Source organism: Coregonus lavaretus (assembly GCF_964263955.1).
Source record: "Coregonus lavaretus genome assembly, chromosome: 21".
Classification (NCBI taxonomy): Eukaryota; Metazoa; Chordata; class Actinopteri; order Salmoniformes; family Salmonidae; genus Coregonus; species Coregonus lavaretus.
In genome coordinates, this window is record NC_140008.1 from 42,443,580 (window position 1) to 42,463,477 (window position 19,898).

The following is a 19,898-nucleotide window of genomic DNA, read 5'->3' on the forward strand; positions in this document are numbered from 1 at the left end:
AGAGAGACAGAAAGAGAGAGTGAGAGGGGGAGAATCTAATGATGTCTGTAAAAAATTAAGAGATAATCATCAAACCCTCACAGTGGATGGAGAGGGAACAGGAAGCACAATCATTCCTGTCTTTGGATTTGGACACTAATATTATCACAACTTTCAAACATAATATATGCATGACCGCCACGGTGTCTTATGCAACAGTTCCCTTTCTGTGTGTGCTCTGGCTCCCCTACTCTAGAAAGGTCTATGTTTAGCACTGGACTATGGAACAGCCTATTCATGTCTACAGTTAAATAGCACTTTCCACTCTACTTATTACAGTTACAGACAAAATATGAAAGCGCTAAGGGCAATGGATAATCAGCACAGAAATAGCACAGTCAGAAAATGTGTCATGCGGAAAGCAGACTGCGGTCACATCAGTGTGCAGTGAAAACGCTCCCCCCCTCCATCTCCATGCATGGACCGCTTTCCAAATCCGCAAGGCAATCATGTACCTTTCAAACTTCAACAACCTAACCTAACAGTCTGCCTTGCTTTTTTTGTCAATTTCTTTCTCGATCGGGCGTTGGTTAGCTTGGTCTTGCACTGTAGCCAGGCAGATTAGAATCTCTCTCACGGCTGCTCATGCCTGCCCCATGGCTTTGAGCAGCACAAATGCGCAATCTACATGTGTGAAAGTGTTTTAACACAACGCACATACACTGTACACACACACTCACAGAGAGCAGTGGAATCACTGTTGACGATTTTAGCATACACTGGGGACTTTGACAGGCAGAGCTACTGTACCTAGCTGGAGTGTGTCTTTCTGTAACAATGATCTGTTGCAGCACATGCACACTGAGACAGGGGCCATGAAACCATGCGTAAAAATCAGGAAAAAGTCTCTAAATGTGATATGGTCCCATAGGCACCCAATTCATCTCTGTCAGTCTGGACCTCCCTTTTTTGGCATCTTAGCTTTTACACAGATAAATTAATTTAAATGATTAAAGGTTAGAAGAAGCAGACATTGTTCCAGTATTGCGTAGATGTTGTATTTCAGACACAGCTGCCGTGCAACCCCCTGATATGTCAAGACGAGATTAAAACTTGTTTACTGAACACTATATTCCTAAAGAGGGCCTACACTTTAAATGGTTTATTAAAACATACCTTTATTTAAGACCTTTTGGAATAACTCTCTTAGTAGATGCTACATCATCACATTACAGCGCTTCACTAGGCACTGCTGCGTTTCTATGGCTACAGAAGTAACAAAACCAACACCTGAGTCCCAGAGGTCACCTGTGGTTACACAGACACACACACTCACCACCTGTGTATCAGATGCTTGAGAGAAGCCAGAATCACAGGATGGAAAATGCACATCCCTGACTGACCCTCCTAATAAATGAACAAATGATCTCAGAAAAATTTGGTGTGGAAGGGAGGAGGCGAAGGAGGGGTAGTTCACACACACACACACACACACACACACACATACACACACACACACACTTATTCCTACTGCTGCTGGTGATTATTATACATACAGTATGCAAATACAGGCGTGATGCCTCCCTCATCTATTATTCATCAGATTAAGAGGGACCCCGTCCTGATGCATAGATAAAACACAGCAGAATATTCTAGTTTCCCAGGGCTCTATCTCATGTGGATTACCATGCAGGGCAGAGGCAGTTCCTGTGTCATTGTTACCCTTCCATCTGTCCAGCCTGGCCTGTGTGGCACCACCCCACCACAGATAGAGACAGTGGCAATTAAAAGACTTTGACACACTTGACAGAAAGGGGCTGGGTGTCCAGCATGAGCCATCTGGGGTGGGGTCTGGGGGACTCCACCCCCCCTCACACACACACACCACTCTGCCCCCCCCCCCAAAAAAATAGTTCAAGTATACCACTAGTTAACAGTAAGCTGTACCATATATATAACATAGTGTGTGTTTTGTGCCTGGCCAGGAGTTGTGGTTGTGCTCAGAAAACAATTACTACATCTTTTAGTGTCACATTTCTCTCCTCTTGTGTCTTGCAACCCTTTGTCCCTGATAGTACTGTTTGACACAATCAGCAATTCACTGCCTGCATCCCTGCGATGTTCATTGGCCAGGAGGGTACACGAGGTTGCAAAAAAATGAAATACAAAACTTCAAACTCCCCAGCTCTCAGCCTCTGGAAAGTAGATGGGAACATACCAATGTGTTTGTGGAAAAGGGGGCCAGTAAATTGATGCCACTAGTTACTTGAAAATTACAAACATGATATATAAACCAGAGAACAGCAAAATATGCGCATATACATATACAATCGTCCGTATGTTATAACAACTTTGTCTGTGAATATAGCGCAGAGAAAGCGCAAACCCATTTTCGATGCGTCATTATTAGAAACGATTGTCCCCCGTGTGTCCGCGTGAAGTGGTATCGCCGAGATGATGTGAACGCTTCCCTGCGCGCTGTCAGTGTTCTTAAAATGAAGACTACTGCTCAGTCCCTGAAGAACGGACTGGATTGTAGAGCTGGTATCTACTTTCAGCTCTGTAGGACTGTTAGAACATTTTATAGGCCTTTGGAAAAGTGAAGCTTTATGTCTGACTGAGCAGTGATGCCTGGTGCTTTTAGAGAAGAATTCATCGTATTTATTGTCTGAAGCAGGAATTCAGATCATCAGAGACTGTTATATTTGAGCTGTCCTATATACAGTAGATAGCAGTATCAAATCAGTCAAGTTTTGTCGTTGTTCACCTGTGATCCTCTTTTTTTATATATCCATTTGGAGAAGGACAAGTGTCATTCGCAAGTGAAGTAAAGACAATGTACAATACAGTTTGGACTACGGAAAAAGAAGACGATGATTGGAGGGACGTGATGATGCCATATTCCACAGAATTAATATTTTACATTGAAATGGACCAACCACCTCCAGGTAGGCCACTAAAACTATTGGATAGTCATTGTGTAAAGTAATGTATCCTATTCGTGGATGCGGGGCCATTTGTCAGATGGATTGAATGGTGAAAACTTTGAGAAGAACGCGTTGCCTGAAAAACCTGCCTGTCTAGATAGCGAGCCTATTCATTTGGGTAACTTAGTTTTTGTTTCATTTTGCAGTAGTTATTACAGATGCACAAGTAGTGCACAATCATCTAGAATTAGCGTTATCGTTTTCTATTCCGTTCGCTGTAACATCGCAACATTGTCAACGTCCAGTCGTTTTGCTACTGTTGCAAGTGCAACGTGATGACGATCATTTAGCATTTATTGTTATAATGTATCAGATGCGTTGTTTGGTTTGCAACAATGTTTCTAATTTTTTTACGAGTCTATCGGAGTGACATCACATGAACAGCAGATTGATACAGGCTATGGTGTATCCTGCAATAATGTCTTCCGTTCTAGTAAACATTTCACGCGCATATGGACATTATTCATTGTGTCAATTAACTGTATTTCTTTGTCGCTATCATACGAATGGATTACCTCAAATATAGTTATTTACTCGGCTGCTTATTCATTCGTTTTTCTTTAGTCATTCATTCATTCATTTAGCACGAATGCCATCGCTTTTGTCAGTTTGCTTTGTTCTTTTATAACAGTCTATTCAATATTTATTCATGTCGTTCATACCTAAACTCTACTTTACCGTGTTTTACCATCAATATAATATCCTGGTTCTCCAAAATAGTTAAAAGTGTTCAGTCCAGTGAAGCATAGGTTGTGGGGGAGGGGAAAGAGATCTGAAAAGATTGCGTTACAATCAATGAAGTAAAACCCTCTGTTGAATCTATATCAACGTTGCTCCAGGCGCAGATTTCATGCATAATATCTGCGCATGATTCTAGCCGACTGTCATATAGATGTTTAAATGTATTTCAGTCATTTCTTGGTATTTTGTGCAAGTGTCATTCGACTCCCATCCCCCTTCCCCCTCTTCTTGAATTAATACCGCAGATGTAGGACGCTCAGCGGATGGAGCAGGAGGCGCTGTAGAATTGCACTGAATAGAATTTCCCGGTAGCTCTTTCTCCCCCCTGTCCCATTCCCTTGATAGAAAGGTTTTAGAATCTTGGCACCTTCTGTAGCGCATGCGAGTGAAGTGGACTGTTACAATATCCCGTTCTGCGTGTACAGCAACCCTCTCCATTGTCCTCCGGGGCAAGTGGGATGATATCTCTTTAGAAAAAGGGGCTTTATGTCGGTGGTGGAGTGAATGGGGGGGAAGCATTATCCTATAGCCTATGTGTAGTCCCCTTCCATTTATATGTGCTGTCAATGCAATGGCTCTGCGATTCACAAAGCTTTGCTTTCTTTCACAGGGTTTCACGCATTCACTATGAGGTCATACATAGGCTGGGAACCTGGAGAGAGACAGTTTTAAGATGGCATTTAGATATATAGGCCCGAGCTGTAGTCCAGCTTCACTTCTGCAATGCAACTCAACTATAGGCCTACTCTAAAATACATAGTCTACCATATAGGCTACAAAGCTACTGTCAAATGAACTAACAAGTGAGTCAGTACCCAGTGGGCAAAACTTAATCAATTTGAGATTTTAGAATAACTAGAAAAGGACATTCCTGAAGAAACTTTGTGGTCCTAGTTGAAGAAGTTGTAGCTTAGATGTCTTCAAAAAAGAGCAACTTGCTCATATATATACTTTGCGTCCTCATCCATCCCGGCATCAGGGGCATATTTTAGAACTTTCCAGAGGGCCCGAAACACATCAACATCAACCTTTTCTGGCTTTTCATTGCACTTACTGTAAGCATAAAAAGAGAAGAAAATAAATTAATGATTGGTATAATATGGGCATGCAGGACATTACATAACAATAACGCACAGTAAAATATCTTTAACAGTCAGAATCTACTAAAAATGTCTCATTGTCTACGCCAAATGTCTCAACTGCTCACATTTACTTACCAATTACAATGGAGCACTCAAGTTGTAGCAAAGGCATGTTTGCTCCTCTGTCCCTTCATAATGAAGTGGGACATTAACTCGTTGGTCATCAATCTCAAACTTTTTAAGAAAGAGGATATCAAAATTACACTAGTTGGATAATACAATCTCTAAATGGTAAAGTTTTGCTTAATCCTAATACATGTTGTAATATTCAAACAACATTTTATAAACACACCACTCCATAAACCTGAGGACACACATAATCTAAAGTTATGTGTGTATGTCATATCATTCCTGCAACAAACATTGTTAGAAACGAGTGTAATTGGCTAATCTCTTTCCTTTCTCCTTTAGCTGGGATATGGCAGAATAGGTGACTGGTAACTGAGTGGGTGGCCAAGGACATGTTTCAGGAACTGTAAAGACAGAGACGAATCATGATGAACCGTTAAGTTCATTAACCTAGCTACTACAGAAGGCCTTGACCACCCACTCAGTTACCAGTCACCTATTCTGCCACATCGCAGCTAAAAGAGAATCAAGAATTGGAAAAGGCAGTTGTGGTGTAACCTTAGAATGAGTGTTGAGGGGGGATAGGCAAGATGGATCGTATTGTCAAATACAAAATACACAAAAATACATGGATCCCTGATGAATCAAACATTTTTTTGGACCTGACAATGTTTTCTAAAGTTGTGATCATCGCTCACTCTCTCTCACACATACACACATTTACTGTCATTAACTAAACAGATATCAAAATGTAAACTTTAGCTAGCTAGCTAGCTAGCTAGTTACAACAGGTAAAAATTAAAACTTACCACGTCCATGGAGGATTAGCCAGAGAGCTAACGTTAGCCAGCTAGCAACTTTAGTTGACGTTCTTCTCCCCAACAAACCGCTGCATTACTTTCAAAAGTTCAACAAGAATGCAGGAGAACAGGGACTAGCACTTAGCAGTCAAATCTTTTGGCAGTTTTTTGTGTACATTTCGAGAAACTGTTGTTGTTTTCCAGCTGTGTTGTTGTGTAGCCTACCGGGCGCTCTGGCCCAACAACCATATGGAATGTTGATGGCTCGAGCAAGCAGGCTGCTTGCGCGCAGAGATCTATTGCTGTGTGCAAGGCACAGATTCCAATCCAAGTTTTAGTTGGAACTGATATGCCTACCTCCTTATTTAGCTACTTAAAATAAAATTAGTGCACGCGTTATGGTAGCCCTTTCCTGCAGTCAAATGACCAATTCGCCCTCTAGTGCCCTCCTGGGTGGAATTGTATTAATATTTTAAATAATTTCATAATTAATAAACATGATACTTTTTTAAACGCAGAAAATCCGGTGTTTCTATGTCAAACGGTTTTGTTATATTTCAGTCTTCTGTGAAGTATATCAACTTTAATATTGGTATGCAAACTCAAAATGGAATACATTTAAACTCTATAGCTCAATTGGTAGAGCATGGCGCTTGTAATGCCAGGGTAGTGGGTTCGATCCCCGGGACCACCCATACGTAAAAATGTATGCACACATGACTGTAAGTCGCTTTGGATAAAAGCGTCTGCTAAATGGCATATTATTATATCTGACATGGTACAGGTGTCTTCTTTTTTGTGTAAGGTGTATACTTTTGTTTCAAAGTAGATTTGTTTTAAGACTACCAAGAAACACTGTGTGACCCTGATTTAGCCCATTGTAGTAAAAGGTTAATTGCTTAAAAGATTTAAGGGAAAATATAATTGTCATGTTTTCATGGTTAAATTCAGGTGCAATAATTTGATTAATTATTGATGGAAATAAATGGGATGAAAATAGTGTTTTGTAAATCCTGGTGGATTGCAGTATGATATTGTAATTAAAGACATAGGCCTAAGTGTTAGTTGTTAAATTCTGAAAACAAATGTATTTAGTCATAATAGAACATCAAAATGGCATTCAGTGGAACAGAAGAAAATGCCCAGCACAATAAACAGTGTAATTACACCGACAGAAGATTAACATTAGAAGCCAACACACACAGCAAGCTACCAGATATCATTCATTAATAAAACATTATTTCATTGTACTGCAGTTTTACTGCATTTTAACGGCAGTTAATTTTTGTAAGGATATCCTGTATTATTGTGCATGTGTATCTTGCATGCTGGTAGCCTGGAACAAATGTTATGGAAGTGAATGTGCACTTTACAATAGGGTGGACTACAACTACGAACAACATTGCCATAGCCTGTAGTAAAATCCAAAGCATTTATAGCACCGGAGATTCTCTAAATTAGGGACCATCTCTGATAGCTATAAGACCGCAGAGACTATCACACATTTTTGCTTGTTAATGACATATGACCTCAGGATAAGCTAAAGTGGACTTGACCCGACTACCGTTAGCCGGAGCCCATAGTGTAATATGATTCTGCCGGACTCAGGAAGAGGGCGGCAGGTAGCTTAGTGGGTAAGAGCGTTGTGCCAGTAACCGAAAGGTCGCTGGTTCTAATCCCCGAGCCGACTAGGTGAAAAATCTGTCGATGTGCCCTTAAGCAAGGTACTTAACCCTAATTGCTCCTGTAAATCGCTCTGGATAAGAGCATCTGCTAAATGACTAAAATGTAAAACATAAATGAAACCGTGCGAGTCCATGCGGAGTCCCCTGAGTCTCAAACGGAATAGGTCTGAGCCCAGCATGTTGTATGCCATGGGACCTTAACCCGCTTTGGTGCGTCTGCCAGCTGTGCTAAGGTACCGGAGTGCCAAGTCTAGGTCCAAAAGACTTCTCAACAGCTTCTAGCCATAAGACTCCTGAACAGCTAATCATGGCTACCTGGACTATTTGCACTGCCCCCCCACCCCATCTTTTTACGCTGCTGCTACTCTGTTAATTATTTATGCATAGTCACTTTAACTCTACCCACATGTACATATTACTTCAACTACCTCAACTAGCCGGTGCCCCCGCACATTGACTCTGCACCGGTACCCCCCTGTATATATAGCCTCCCTACTGTTATTTTATTTTACTTCTGCTCTCTTTTTCTCAACACTTTTTTGTTGTTGTTTTATTTTACTTTTTTATTTAAAATAAATGCACTGTTGGTTAAGGGCTGGAAGTAAGCATTTCACTGTAATGTCTACACCTGTTGTATTCGGCGCATGTGGCCAATAAAATTTGATTTGATTTGATTAAGCTGAATCATGCAAACCCTGCTGAAAAAGAACATTACTCCAATTTGAATACTTGTAATGGTTCTAGTGTCTTATATCCAACAATGCACGTGTTTATATAGATTGGTGTCTATTAATTGAGTAACATTTAGATAACTGGTCAGTAGTTAAATCAGATTTCAACCAAAATAAGATGTATTTTTCAAGACGTCAAAAAGAAGTAATCTGGTTTGGAAATTAAAACCCTCCAAATGCGGGTAGATTTTGTAATTGGTGGGTAAGAATGTATATTTCATAAGCCACGTTGTCGGGTGGTGACACAGAGCATTTAGAAAAAAAAATGAAAAAAAAAATCCAAAGCCCACATGGTCGAATTTACAAGAAAATCTACTAAAGTGTGACTTTGTCCTCGTGTTTCTTGGCCAGTTACATCGTTTTGTTCACATGCTAGGTTGTTTTTCAATGTTAGTTTAAGTTTGCTGCAACTGTCTGCTGTTAGGAAAACAACACAGTCAAGATTATTTTCATCACAGCCAAGCAAGTGCCCAAGTTACCACGGTAACGGCCCTTCCTTTAAAGGGCCAGCTGAAAGTTTTTGTCTCACCTAATGATTGCGCTTGATTGAGCATGGATTGCTCCCAAAAACGTTTATTCATGAACTTGTAGTCATTGTGCTTCTGCATTTCTACTTAGGAGCACATCATGTACTCCTTGTAAAAAAATGTCAGCATAGAGCCCTGAACTGTAATAATAAATAAGCCGTATCACTCAGCATTTTGTATCAGGGTAGGCACTTTGTTGATTGTTGATGTACAGTTGTATAACTATTTATCTGTTTTTATTATTGGATCTAAATGATTTCTTTTAACATACATTGGTTAAATGACGCAGGTCACTAATTAAATTAAATTAAGCAATATACCACATTATGTCTTACTAGGAATACTCTTTTTTTTGTGTGTGTGATTATGAAAAAATAAAATAATTGGCTGGTAAAAAATGTGAGTGGCTGATAGATTTTTTTAAAATCTACCTGCCACAGTGGCTGTTGGACCAAAAAGTTAATTTCCGTAATGAAAAATACGTCTTAATCTGGTTGTGATCTGGTTATATGACGCCCCGACCAGATTTCAACCAGAAAAAAAAAACATCTTTATCATGTTGTATGCCCACTGGGTAGGTTCTCTGTCTATGAAAATATGAACAATAAGACTACAATGTATGTATAATGGGCATAGTAATGCTGTGCATCTTATGCATATAAACCCAGATGGATGAGCCAGTTGGCAAATGGCCAAAATGTCACACTAATCATGTTGTCAGATCTGTTTCAAAACAACAATGTCTAAACGTGTCCTGGTGTTGGAAACATAATCACCATCTCCTGCTGTGATTAATCTGTCAATGGTTGATGTTTGTGTTTTTATGTGTGTTGGTGTTGTTACAGAGTGATAACAAACAACATCGGTTGTATTACATGATCACCTGTTAGCTAGCTTGTTCCATTGTGCCAGGGATTGTCAGTGAAGACATTGAATGAAACAACCAGTAGGCTTTGTATAAACAATAGGTTTGTAAGGTAAAGATGCACTGTGTTGTGTGTTTGGCTTCTATGTAACATCTCCTGGGCTATCTGAAAGGACCCTAGCTGTGTTACAGCAGGCAGGCAGGTGTATAGAGTGGCGTATAGCGGCGGTGTGTATAGGGGAGTTGAAGAAAATAGCCCCACTCTTCTTCTCTACTCCTCCTCTTCTCTCTCCAGGGGGAATGAGCTCACCAGTGTGTGTGATCAAGACCGCACATTAATCTTATCTTCCACTCAATGCCAGCGCACAGCTCGGCCCCTACAGAACACACACGCTGTGTTTTAGGTTGCCTGTCTGGGATTTTCTCTCTTCTTCTGTACTCCTGTTTTTAGATTTTATTTCGGCATGGGATTCACTTTGTGGGATACTGTGGGTCTAAGCCCTGGGCCCAGCAGAGAAAGAGAAATAGAGAGAAGGCAAGAGAAAGGATGAGCGTTGTGCAGATGTTCATTAATATATTTATTACAGTGGAATTGAAATGTGAGAGGCTCTGTGACGGTCAGGATGTAATGCCGGGGGCCAGCTCTGTGTGTGTGTGTCTTTGTGTCCGTGGGCGTGGGTGATTAGCACAGGTGGAGTGCTGCCCCAGGGGAGGGCTGACCTCAGTTCCCAACGGCAACACGACTACTCCCCTCCCATTTTGTGTGTGTGTGTGTGTGTGTGTGTGTGTGTGTGTGTGTGTGTGTGTGTGTGTGTGTGTGTGTGTGTGTGTGTGTGTGTGTGTGTGTGTGTGTGTGTGTAAGGTGCAGGGATGGGGTGTGGGTTTGCAGGGTAGCACTCTGAGAATTGGGTAGGTTCTTCATTGAATGGAAAATCACCAGTACATTTCTGTCCCATGCTGCTAGAATGATGCTATATGGGTCAATGACATAAGTCACTTACAGGAGAGGCACGTCAGACAGCCAGACAGACAGACTGGGTTGGTTGTGTTGATTCTTCCTCTACACATTAAAACACGCATTCTCTTCCATAAGAAGTACAGTAGAACTATTACCTTACTCTCTCTCTCTGGCCGTGTCTAGACTTGACAGTTCATGCAGCTTTAGTATTCTGATCCTAGATATATGATAAATGAATTCCGAACGCGTCATGCATCTACACCTACATTTAAATGAGTCTACCGTGTCCACAGTGTGTCCGGATTCCCCTTTCCTGCACTATATTCAAATGACAGTATGCATTCTACAAACGGTGGAATAGGCCAAATCTGATAATAACACAACGACAACTAATGGCAGTAGCTAACTACTGAAGCTAACTAGCCAGCTAACCTCTATAGCTAGCCAGCAAGCTAGCAAGCAACGCTAAAGGGATTGCAAACGGGTTAGCATAACTCTAGCCAAACATATATATTCTTTTTTATTTATTAGCTAACTGGCTAACATTTATGAGGCCAGCAAACACGTTCCTCACACGCTAGGAATGTATTTCCTCCAACGTCATAATGAAAAGGTGCCTCTCCGTCCCAAAACCCACGTTTTCTGGAGACTTGTGGGAGGAGTGCTGATGACGTCGGCCACTGTATGCGCTTTCGGTAGCCTGAATGCTTTCGGAAATCTGCACACAACGCATCCCTGACCACATCCTGAAGTGGTCAGCCAGATCTGAACACAATCAGACCACAATGCGACTTTTGTGTGTCTAGACCCGTCTTTTCAATGTGATCTTCGTATTCTGATAGCAGAAGTTGCATGTAAGTGTCAAGTGTAGACACAACCTTTCTCTCTCATTCTGTCTGCCATGGAGAGATGTAGCAGAGCTAAGGATTCATCATGTGTCTAAGCATACAAGGCAACTTGCCCTCTCCCCCCAACCTCTCTTTTTCTCTCTCTCTTTCTGTCTTCTATTATTTTCTGGGATTCATGTTGGACACATGTTAGGCTGGGAAGAGACCCAGAACACATACATCTGTTAAGGATAAACATTTTTCTCCCATCTCTCTCCCTCCCAAATCTCTTGCTTTCACTCTGTTCTCCTTCTGTTTCTCTGCCTCTGTTTCTCTCACGCGCTCCCTTTCTCTCCTCACATGTATAAATAGTACTAGAGTTAAAAGCGTGCAGCTTGGTCAGGCCTGACTTGTGGAAACTGGGCTGAGAGCAGAATATGCCTGTCTTTTCCCATTCACACACAGACACAGCTTTGGCCACAGGGGGTGTGTGTGGGGTGTGTTTGTGTTGGGGGGGGGGGGGGGGGGTGAACGTAATTTTTTAAAAATTAAATTGGGATCCTTAACTTTGAGAAAAATCACAAAACATTATTTTCTGTGTTTTAGCCTAACTGGACGATAAGCTATAAAGTTGTGTAATTTAAATAAAACGAGAGGAAGAGATGAACTTTAGACTACTTTGGTGAATTTGCGAGGAATGCAAGACATATGCGCACCACGGTTTTTTCTGCCTGCCCCCTCCTCTCTCCCTCGCGCTGGCTCGCCTGGGGCGTATTCATTACACCGATTATGTTGCAAAACGTTTCTTAAACGGAAGCAAATGGAATGAAGCGGGGAGGTACCTACCTGAATTTGTCCAATAGGAACGTTCCGTTTTGCAACTATTTGGACTAATGATTAGACCCCTGCTCTTTCTCTTCACTAATGATGCGAGTGTGTGTTCAGTCTTCGGTCTGTTGCATGTAGAATGTCCTAGCCTATTCATTGATGATAGGCCCTGCTTTTCTGAAGTTGCGAGACATTGCAAGCCAAGAAATTGCAAGATAATGCATTCCATTGCGAGATACAGGCCTAGTGCACAGGCCTAGTGCACGGTTCTGACTGTCTGCCTGGTGGCCGACCTGCCTATACTGTGCCCCTCCCCTCTCTCTCCGTCCCTCGCTAGCTCGCTATGAAAGATGTGTTTGTGTTCTCGGAAGTAAAGCAACTAATCAGTCTCCTCCGTTCCAAAAATATTGAATCTTAGGAGTTGATTCCTAGCAGAATCGAGTCTTGACACTCAGAAATGGGAGTTGACACCGGGAGTCAACGTACAAAGAGTCGAGGAGTCAATTATTTTGGAATCGACTCTCCACCACTACGCCATCGTCATTAACAGTTGGAAAAATGGCAAAGGAAGGCAAGCGACAGCAGCGAAGTCCTGTATGGCAATACTTCGAGAAATAAAATGAGAAGGAAATGCAAACTTTGCGAGGTGGAATTGAGGTACAGTAATGGTAGTACAGGTGCAATGCTTAACCATCTGAAAGGGACGCACTTTGAGACCCAAACCGTTGCTGGCAGCTGCACATTTTATGAAATTTCTTATAGTTTTAATGGAAATAATGGCTGTTTAAACGTTAAGAAAAATTGTCCATTTGTCACGTCACGTGTTTGTATGTGTGTGTAAGACTGTGTGTCTGGTTTAGTGAGGCTCCACACGCTGTGTGCTCTCTCTCTCCCTGACCCTCTCTCTCTCCCTGACCCTCTCTCTCTCCCTGACCCTCTCTCTCTCCCTGACCCTCTCTCTCTCCCTGACCCTCTCTCTTTCTCTTCCTCAACATGTCCCTGACATAATTTATATACTCTGAGGGTCTAACTCTCTCTCTCTCTCTCTCTGCTCCCCCCTCTCTCAGGGTCCACCCCCTACCCCCCCCCTGCTGTGCTCTTATTGGCTAAATCAGGTCTCCATTCAGAGATTAGCTAGCTGGCTGATTTTAGGATCAGGGCTTGTTTCGCAGCGCCAGTCTGACAGAGGAGGAAAGAGAGAGAGAGAGAGCAGAGAGAGAGGAGAAGAGGAGAGGGGGTGACTGACTGACACACAGAGAAAGGGAAAGGAACAGTGTGTGTGTGGCAGCCAGCTGACAGGACTAATGCAGCTCACACAGACAGTAGTGGAAGACGGTAAGACCCAGCACCAGCTTTCTTTCTTTCTTTCTTTCTTTTTTTCTCTCCGTCCTCCTCCCCTTTCTTTCTTCTCTTGTCAGTTGGCCCACGTCCCTTTTGTGTGTTTGTGCTTCCCTGTGTGTGTGTGTGTGTGTGTATGTGGGTCCATGTTTGTGTGTGTGAAGCAAAGTGCCGCCTGCGACTGGACAGGACTGAAATGAGGGCTTATGTGTGTGTGACAGGTTTGAGGGGACCGGTGGTAGGCTGGCTGGCCGGCCGCGTGGACTGAGTCTGCAGCACTGCATGTGTTGCTCAGCTTAAAAGACAGACTGGTGTGTGTGTGTGTGTGTGTGTGTGTGTGTGTGTGTGTGTGTGTAAAAGACCCTCTGCTCTGCTTGCACACACTGGGGCTTACACCCTCCCAACAAAATCAATAATAAAGGTTGGATTGGATTGTTCTTTATTCTACTACTTTCATTCCATTTTCTATTTAGTAACTTTGCACATTTGCGCAAATGTTCGTTTGTTTCACTTTTTTACTTGTCAATTATGATTTGTCATTTACATCTCACTGAGGTGTGTGTGTGAAGGATTGCTGTGGGGCGGTAGTGTTAATACACTCTGCTGGCCCCCGACACACTCTGGTTAACATGCTCCTGCTTCTGTACCCAAGAGCTGCCTCACACACACACACACACACACACACACAGAGTTGTCCCTGTGCCTGAGGCTGACCCTGTGTCCTATGCAAGCTGCATAATGTGCTCTTTGGAACTGGCTCGGATCGAGCTGTTGTGTATGTGTGTGTCATAGGTGGGGGCTCGACTGAGGGTGAAGGGTGCAGGACAGATTCTCTGATATATAATTAATCTGTTAATGATGAAGTGGGGATGAATAAATAGTAAAGACCACTAACACACACACACACACACAGGTCCTGGAAGGGGAGGGGGCTGGAGGTTGCTAGCTAGCCAGGGCTTTCATTTTCACTTGGCCCAATTCTGCTCTCTTCCTCCTGTGGCTTCCTGCCTCTTTCCCCTGTGTGCTGTGAGAGAGAGTGAAAGCAGTGTGTGTGCACCTGCAAGGAGAGGCTGGAGGGAGGAGAGGAGAGGAAAGGAAAGAGAGGAGGAGGAGGGGAGGAGAGAGAGGCAGGTCCGCCCCTGGCTCTCTCTCACTGGTGGAGACTGCTCACCCCACAGGGAAGAGGAGAGGAGCTCTGTCTCCTGGGCTGCCTGCCTGGCTCACTGTGTGCGTGTGTGTGGCGCAGGGCTGGGTAGGTTACTTTCTAAATGTAATTCGTTACAGTTACTAGTTACCTGTCCACAATTGTAATCAGTAACGTTTCTTTTGGAATGCCCAAACTCAGTAAAGTAATCGGATTACTTTCAGGTACTTTTAGATGACGTTCCCCTTAAGAGGCGCAGTTTAGCGTTTTTCGTCATTAGTCTTGTTCTGGAGGCAGCTCTGCAGAGTGGTAACTAGCTGGCACAGCCACAAAGTCATAACATCTGATTTTAAACTTAACCCTAACCTTAACCACACTGCTAACCCTAATGCCTAACCCTAACTCTAAATTACATTTCTGTTTTCATATATTTTTTACAATATAGCCAATTCTGACTTTGCAGCTGGCCCATCTGGGGGAAATTGCTCAGTTCTGCCTCAAGGACAAGGCTCATCCCAATAAACATCAATCTGCTTAAGAGGCATTAGAAGAAGACAAAAATGTATATTACCAATTGAACGACATCTATTGCAGGATAAATCATTGTTAGAGTTTACATGGCTGGCCTTAAATGGATGTTGCATTTTACTTTATGGGTTGTTTATGTAGGCTTCTTCTAATACATTGCTTTCTACTGCAGATAATAGTAATAATATGATTAGGCTATATCTTTACATTTAAAAAAAACTGTGTCAGACTTATAGTCATTCCAATGAATTTAATACTTCATCTTCAAGAATAGGACTTGAAAATCTAGACTAGACAAATGTTTTTTACCTGAGCATAACCCAAAAACTAAATATTATTTAGCCTACTCTGTTGTTTATGATTTTGTTGTCATGGAGGAGTAATTGGGCTCATTGCTTCGAGTTGAAAAAAAAAATGCTGCTGTCGGAATGGTATGCTTTGAGCACTACCAAAAAGTGCTTTTTGCATGTGAAAAATGTATGCCACATGCTGCATTTGCTATAAGCCTACTTCTGTTGTCGATACTGATACGTCAATAATTTGCAGCTGTTTAAATCTATCTAAAGTACGCAAGTTTGAACATGTGTCCGTTACGCCTATGGACATTTTTTTGGTTGTTGCACAAATTTGATTGAGCAATAAAAGCCACATTCGTGGTCTTCTTAAATGAAACTTGTTTTTGACGGTATGGAGGACAATACTACGGGGGAGGAAGGGAGGAACTCCCTCAAACTTTTACGCCATAGGCTGGTAGCCGCACTATGCAGCTGTTGCAAGAGCGCATTTTATAGGCTTACTGGCTGTCCACTGGGGGCATATTCTTTACGCCCATTCTGTTCCAAAACGTTTCTTGAACGGAAGCAAACTGAACGAAACGAGGAGGGACCTACCTGAATTTGTCCAATAGAAAATGTTGACTTGCTCTGTTTGCTTCTGTTTGGTTCTTAAACGGTAAACATTTTTCTTAATGAATACACCCCTGGTCACGAAAACAATGATTTGATAGGCAGTGCAAACTTCTTTAAAATACACATATACATTTGTGAACAGCCATCCACAACAACCACAAGCTGTAAGGCGCAAATAGCTAAATGAGAGAGCGGCAGTGTGATTCACATCAATGCGCTATGTAGCCTATAATTGGCCTAAGTGATTTCCGTATCGCCCATAGGCTACACCACTGCTGTTGTGCGGCAGGTAGCCTAGTGGTTAAGAGGGTTGGGCTGGTAACCGGAAAGTCGCCAGTTCGAATCTCCGAGCCAACTAGGTGAAAAATCTGTCCGTGTGCCCTTGAGCAATGCTCCTGTAAATTGCTCTGGTTAAGAGCCTCCGCTAAGTAAAACAATAAGTGTCGTGTGTAAATGGAAAAGCTGTCCTCCAAACATTTAAACAAAAAAAAGAGCCTCTACTAAATGAAAATGTAAAATGTCCTTACCTCCAAGTGTTTATTCAAGTTGAAGAATCTTTGGATGCCGACAGCAGTCGCACCATTGGAAGATATAGCTTGGACTGTAGTCTACAAAATCTTATTCCTGCTCTGTTCCCGCAATCCATCAAACGCATTTGGTGTGTCTTCATAGTGGTCTTTGATTTGTGGTCAGACTCCCTCAGGCGGAACAAACAAATACATTTAATGTCATTGAGAAAACAGAAAGGTGTAAAAAAAATTATAATAATCGCAAACACCCTTTCTGAATTTTTAAGTAATCATCTACTTTTAAAAAAGTATCTGTAATCCGATTACAATATTCTTTCTGCTAACGTAACGCATTACATGTAATCTATTACTCCCCAACCCTGCATGTGCGTGTTCGTATGTGTATGTGTGTGTGCATACCCCGTGGACCAACTGCCAACCCAACTGAAAGAGCTGGTTTTCATTAGTATCCCAGACACAGTTTTATATTCCCCTAGCTCTGTACTGCTGTAGCGAAATAAATATTGTACTCAGTCTGCTCCAACTGTAACCTCTTTTACTAAGAGCTATTTCCTTTGCTGTATGTCTGTCACACATTCTAATTCCCTTTATTGACACCATTAATGCAGAGTTAATTCTGTAGTAATACTCTCAGTATGTGTTACTTTCTGTAACTGGTACTGTAGAGTATGAGGACCCATGACAGTGAGTGATGTGACTCTCATGGGGACATTGAGTAATGGTTATGTCAATAAATGTGTCCTGGATGACTCTGGGGAATTGGTTGTCTGTCTGTGACTGGCCTGGTTGCCTGGTTGGACTGCCCCCTAGTAGTGTATTTATGGGATTCCCCTGACTGTCTGTCATGATGTCACCTTGTGTCTTCCCTCCCTGGTGTGTGTGAGTTCCCAGAGCAGCCCTGAATGTTCTAGAGAGGGACAGACAAAACATTCTAGAGGCCGCCAGAGAGCCAGGGGAGACCCCTGAATGAAAGATGAAACGCACGCGCGCACACGCACACACACACACTGCTCTTTGTTGTGTGTGCTCTCTGAAAGGGCACTCTCTAAAGTCAGTGACTCTCTTGACTGAAGAGTGGGTACACATATATGTGTGTGTGTGTGTGTGCGCGCGCTGTGTGTATGTGTGTGGTTGTGGGTGCTGAGTAGGGTGTCTGGGTCAGGGGCAGGTTAGTTATGCTTGGCTTGGAGTTTTCATATGAACACTGTAACTACTGTTGGGCTAGAGGGGGTAAAGGGAGGAGGTGAGGGCTTATTTTCCCCTAAAGCTAGCAATGTTATTACACTTTTCTTCTCTGCTGCACCTGGCATGTGGCATGTCTCGCCCCTACCCTCTACTCCCTATCTCACCCCTCCCTGACCCTCAAGGTCCCTCTACTAGCAGCCTAGACGTATGTCCACCTCTCTCTACTGTTAACCGGGGTGAGGGGGATCTAACCAGCCCAGCCCAGCTCTGTTTCCTGCTACTTATCCTCCGATTAGTATTCTCACGGCATCTCTAGATTCCAAATGCTGTGAGGGAGGTCTCTTCTTGGTAAATTATTAACAACCGCGCTGAATGGGAGGGAGGCGAAGCATGGCCAGTATGGCCGATTGAGACATCATCTAAGCCAGGGGGATGGAGGGATGAAGGAATGAACTCAGGCCAGAAGTAGAGGTGCAGAAAGGAGGAATGACAGGACAGGAAGACTGTTTCCTACAAGCTTCAGGTCCACTGTCATGTCAGTACACCTCATACATGTAGAAGCATTTATTTGTTATTTTGTTGCCATTAACCCTCTGTCTTTCTCTCTTCCCTTATTTGTTTCTCTGCAGCTCTTCCTCCCAAGCCGGCCAAGCCCATGACTCCAGTGAGCAGCAGCAACGGTGTGAAGGAGGGGGCTGGGGGGTCGCTACAGGAAGCAGAGTGGTACTGGGGAGACATATCAAGGTAACACTCCGCACACCAGGCACATGCACAAATAGGGCTCAACCAGTGCCCGAGCAGCTGCCCTTTTGCCCTCCTATGAAAGTGCCCTGACAGCTCGGGGGATCAGCGTTTTTCACAAGCACATTGAGTAGCCAGCCAAATCGAAAAAGTAGTTAGCCAGGCTCCCCTGGGCTGGGGGGATTGGTTAATATATTTTTACCGAACTAGCTCTATTTTGGTGGCCTCTGGTATATTCTAATGCTAGATTGTATTTTGAACCAGCAACTATCAGGAAATAACCCTGATCCAATTGTTTCACACTTTTACAGTCGGTGTTAGTTTCATCAGCTGTTGTACAATGTGATATAAAACACAGGCAAAACAAAACTGGACTGCACTGGGCATTTAAAGAATCCTGTAAGAGTCTGCTGACTTCCACAGGCTTCAAACTTCCTTTTAAGAGGCACAGAAAGCAGCAGTTCACTACTCCATTGTCAACACTGTGATTAAATCAGTAGACCTATATCAATGTCTTTGAAAATACCATACAAGTATCATTCGCTTTTAAAATAATTCAATCGGTTTTCCAGAGTGAGGCTGTCTCTCCACTAACATACCTATTGTTCCTGCAGTGAGGAGGATTCACCATCTTCATCGAATGCTTTCATAATTTATCTGCAGTTAATTGCCAAAAAGCCTACCAGTATGCAAATTAGGGAGCCAAATGAAGAGCTCTCTTACCGATGCTATTCGGTAGGCTACTGACGAGTCACTCACTTTAACGTCACTTTCTGGCTAGTCCTGATGGACTTCATATCAAAAATACAAACGAGATCTTTAGTTGACTTGTCCCGATGCGATACCATTGACGTATAACTCCATCGCTGCATATGAAACACGCCGGGGTCCAACGTTAACTTTTTTTCTCACTGGCCCGATTGGGCCAGTTGGCCAAAAATCTACTGGCCCGAACAGAATTTCTACTGGCCCGGACATGGTGTAGTTCTTAAATGATTTGGGGTCTTGCAGGGCCTATAGGTTGGCATGCTTTTTCTCTATATTCGGCTATATTTGGTTACTATGATATGTATTAAAAACCTGTGTAATATAATTTAGCAATGCAAGTCATTACTCTATTCTTTAGCATTGCATTGTATTAATTGCATACATTTTTGTTTCTAAAGTATGTCCTTTTGAGAAGATTTGAAAATCGGACGCTGTCCCTTTAAGACAAAAGAGACATCGACATGGCTACAGTAGGCTAGCCAAGATGAATGCTATGTCTTTTTGTAGCTTTCTTTTTGCAGACTACGTATCAACAGTAGCCAGCATATTGCTAGTATGTTCACTATTGAAGGTTTACTTTTGTAAATCACTTTCCCTAAAATAAATCTTATTTTCAC

General features: G+C 42.6%; 1 protein-coding gene across 4 annotated transcripts in view; it reads left to right on the forward strand.

The window, feature by feature from the left end:
* pik3r3b (phosphoinositide-3-kinase, regulatory subunit 3b (gamma)) overlaps nt 1–19,898 on the forward strand; it is a 362,415-nt gene that overhangs the window by 328,258 nt on the left and 14,259 nt on the right. Inside the window, exons 1-2 of one of the 4 annotated variants that reach the window (XM_084186118.1) lie at nt 2,466–2,927; nt 18,402–18,516. In XM_084186118.1, the coding sequence (XP_084042244.1) occupies nt 2,816–2,927; nt 18,402–18,516 (227 nt within the window). In that variant the 5' untranslated portion in view covers nt 2,466–2,815. Of the gene's footprint in view, nt 1–2,465; nt 2,928–13,315; nt 13,475–14,708; nt 14,730–18,401; nt 18,517–19,898 lie in introns of those variants that run through there. The other 3 variants (XM_084186119.1, XM_084186120.1, XM_084186117.1) reach the window with 3 other exon arrangements.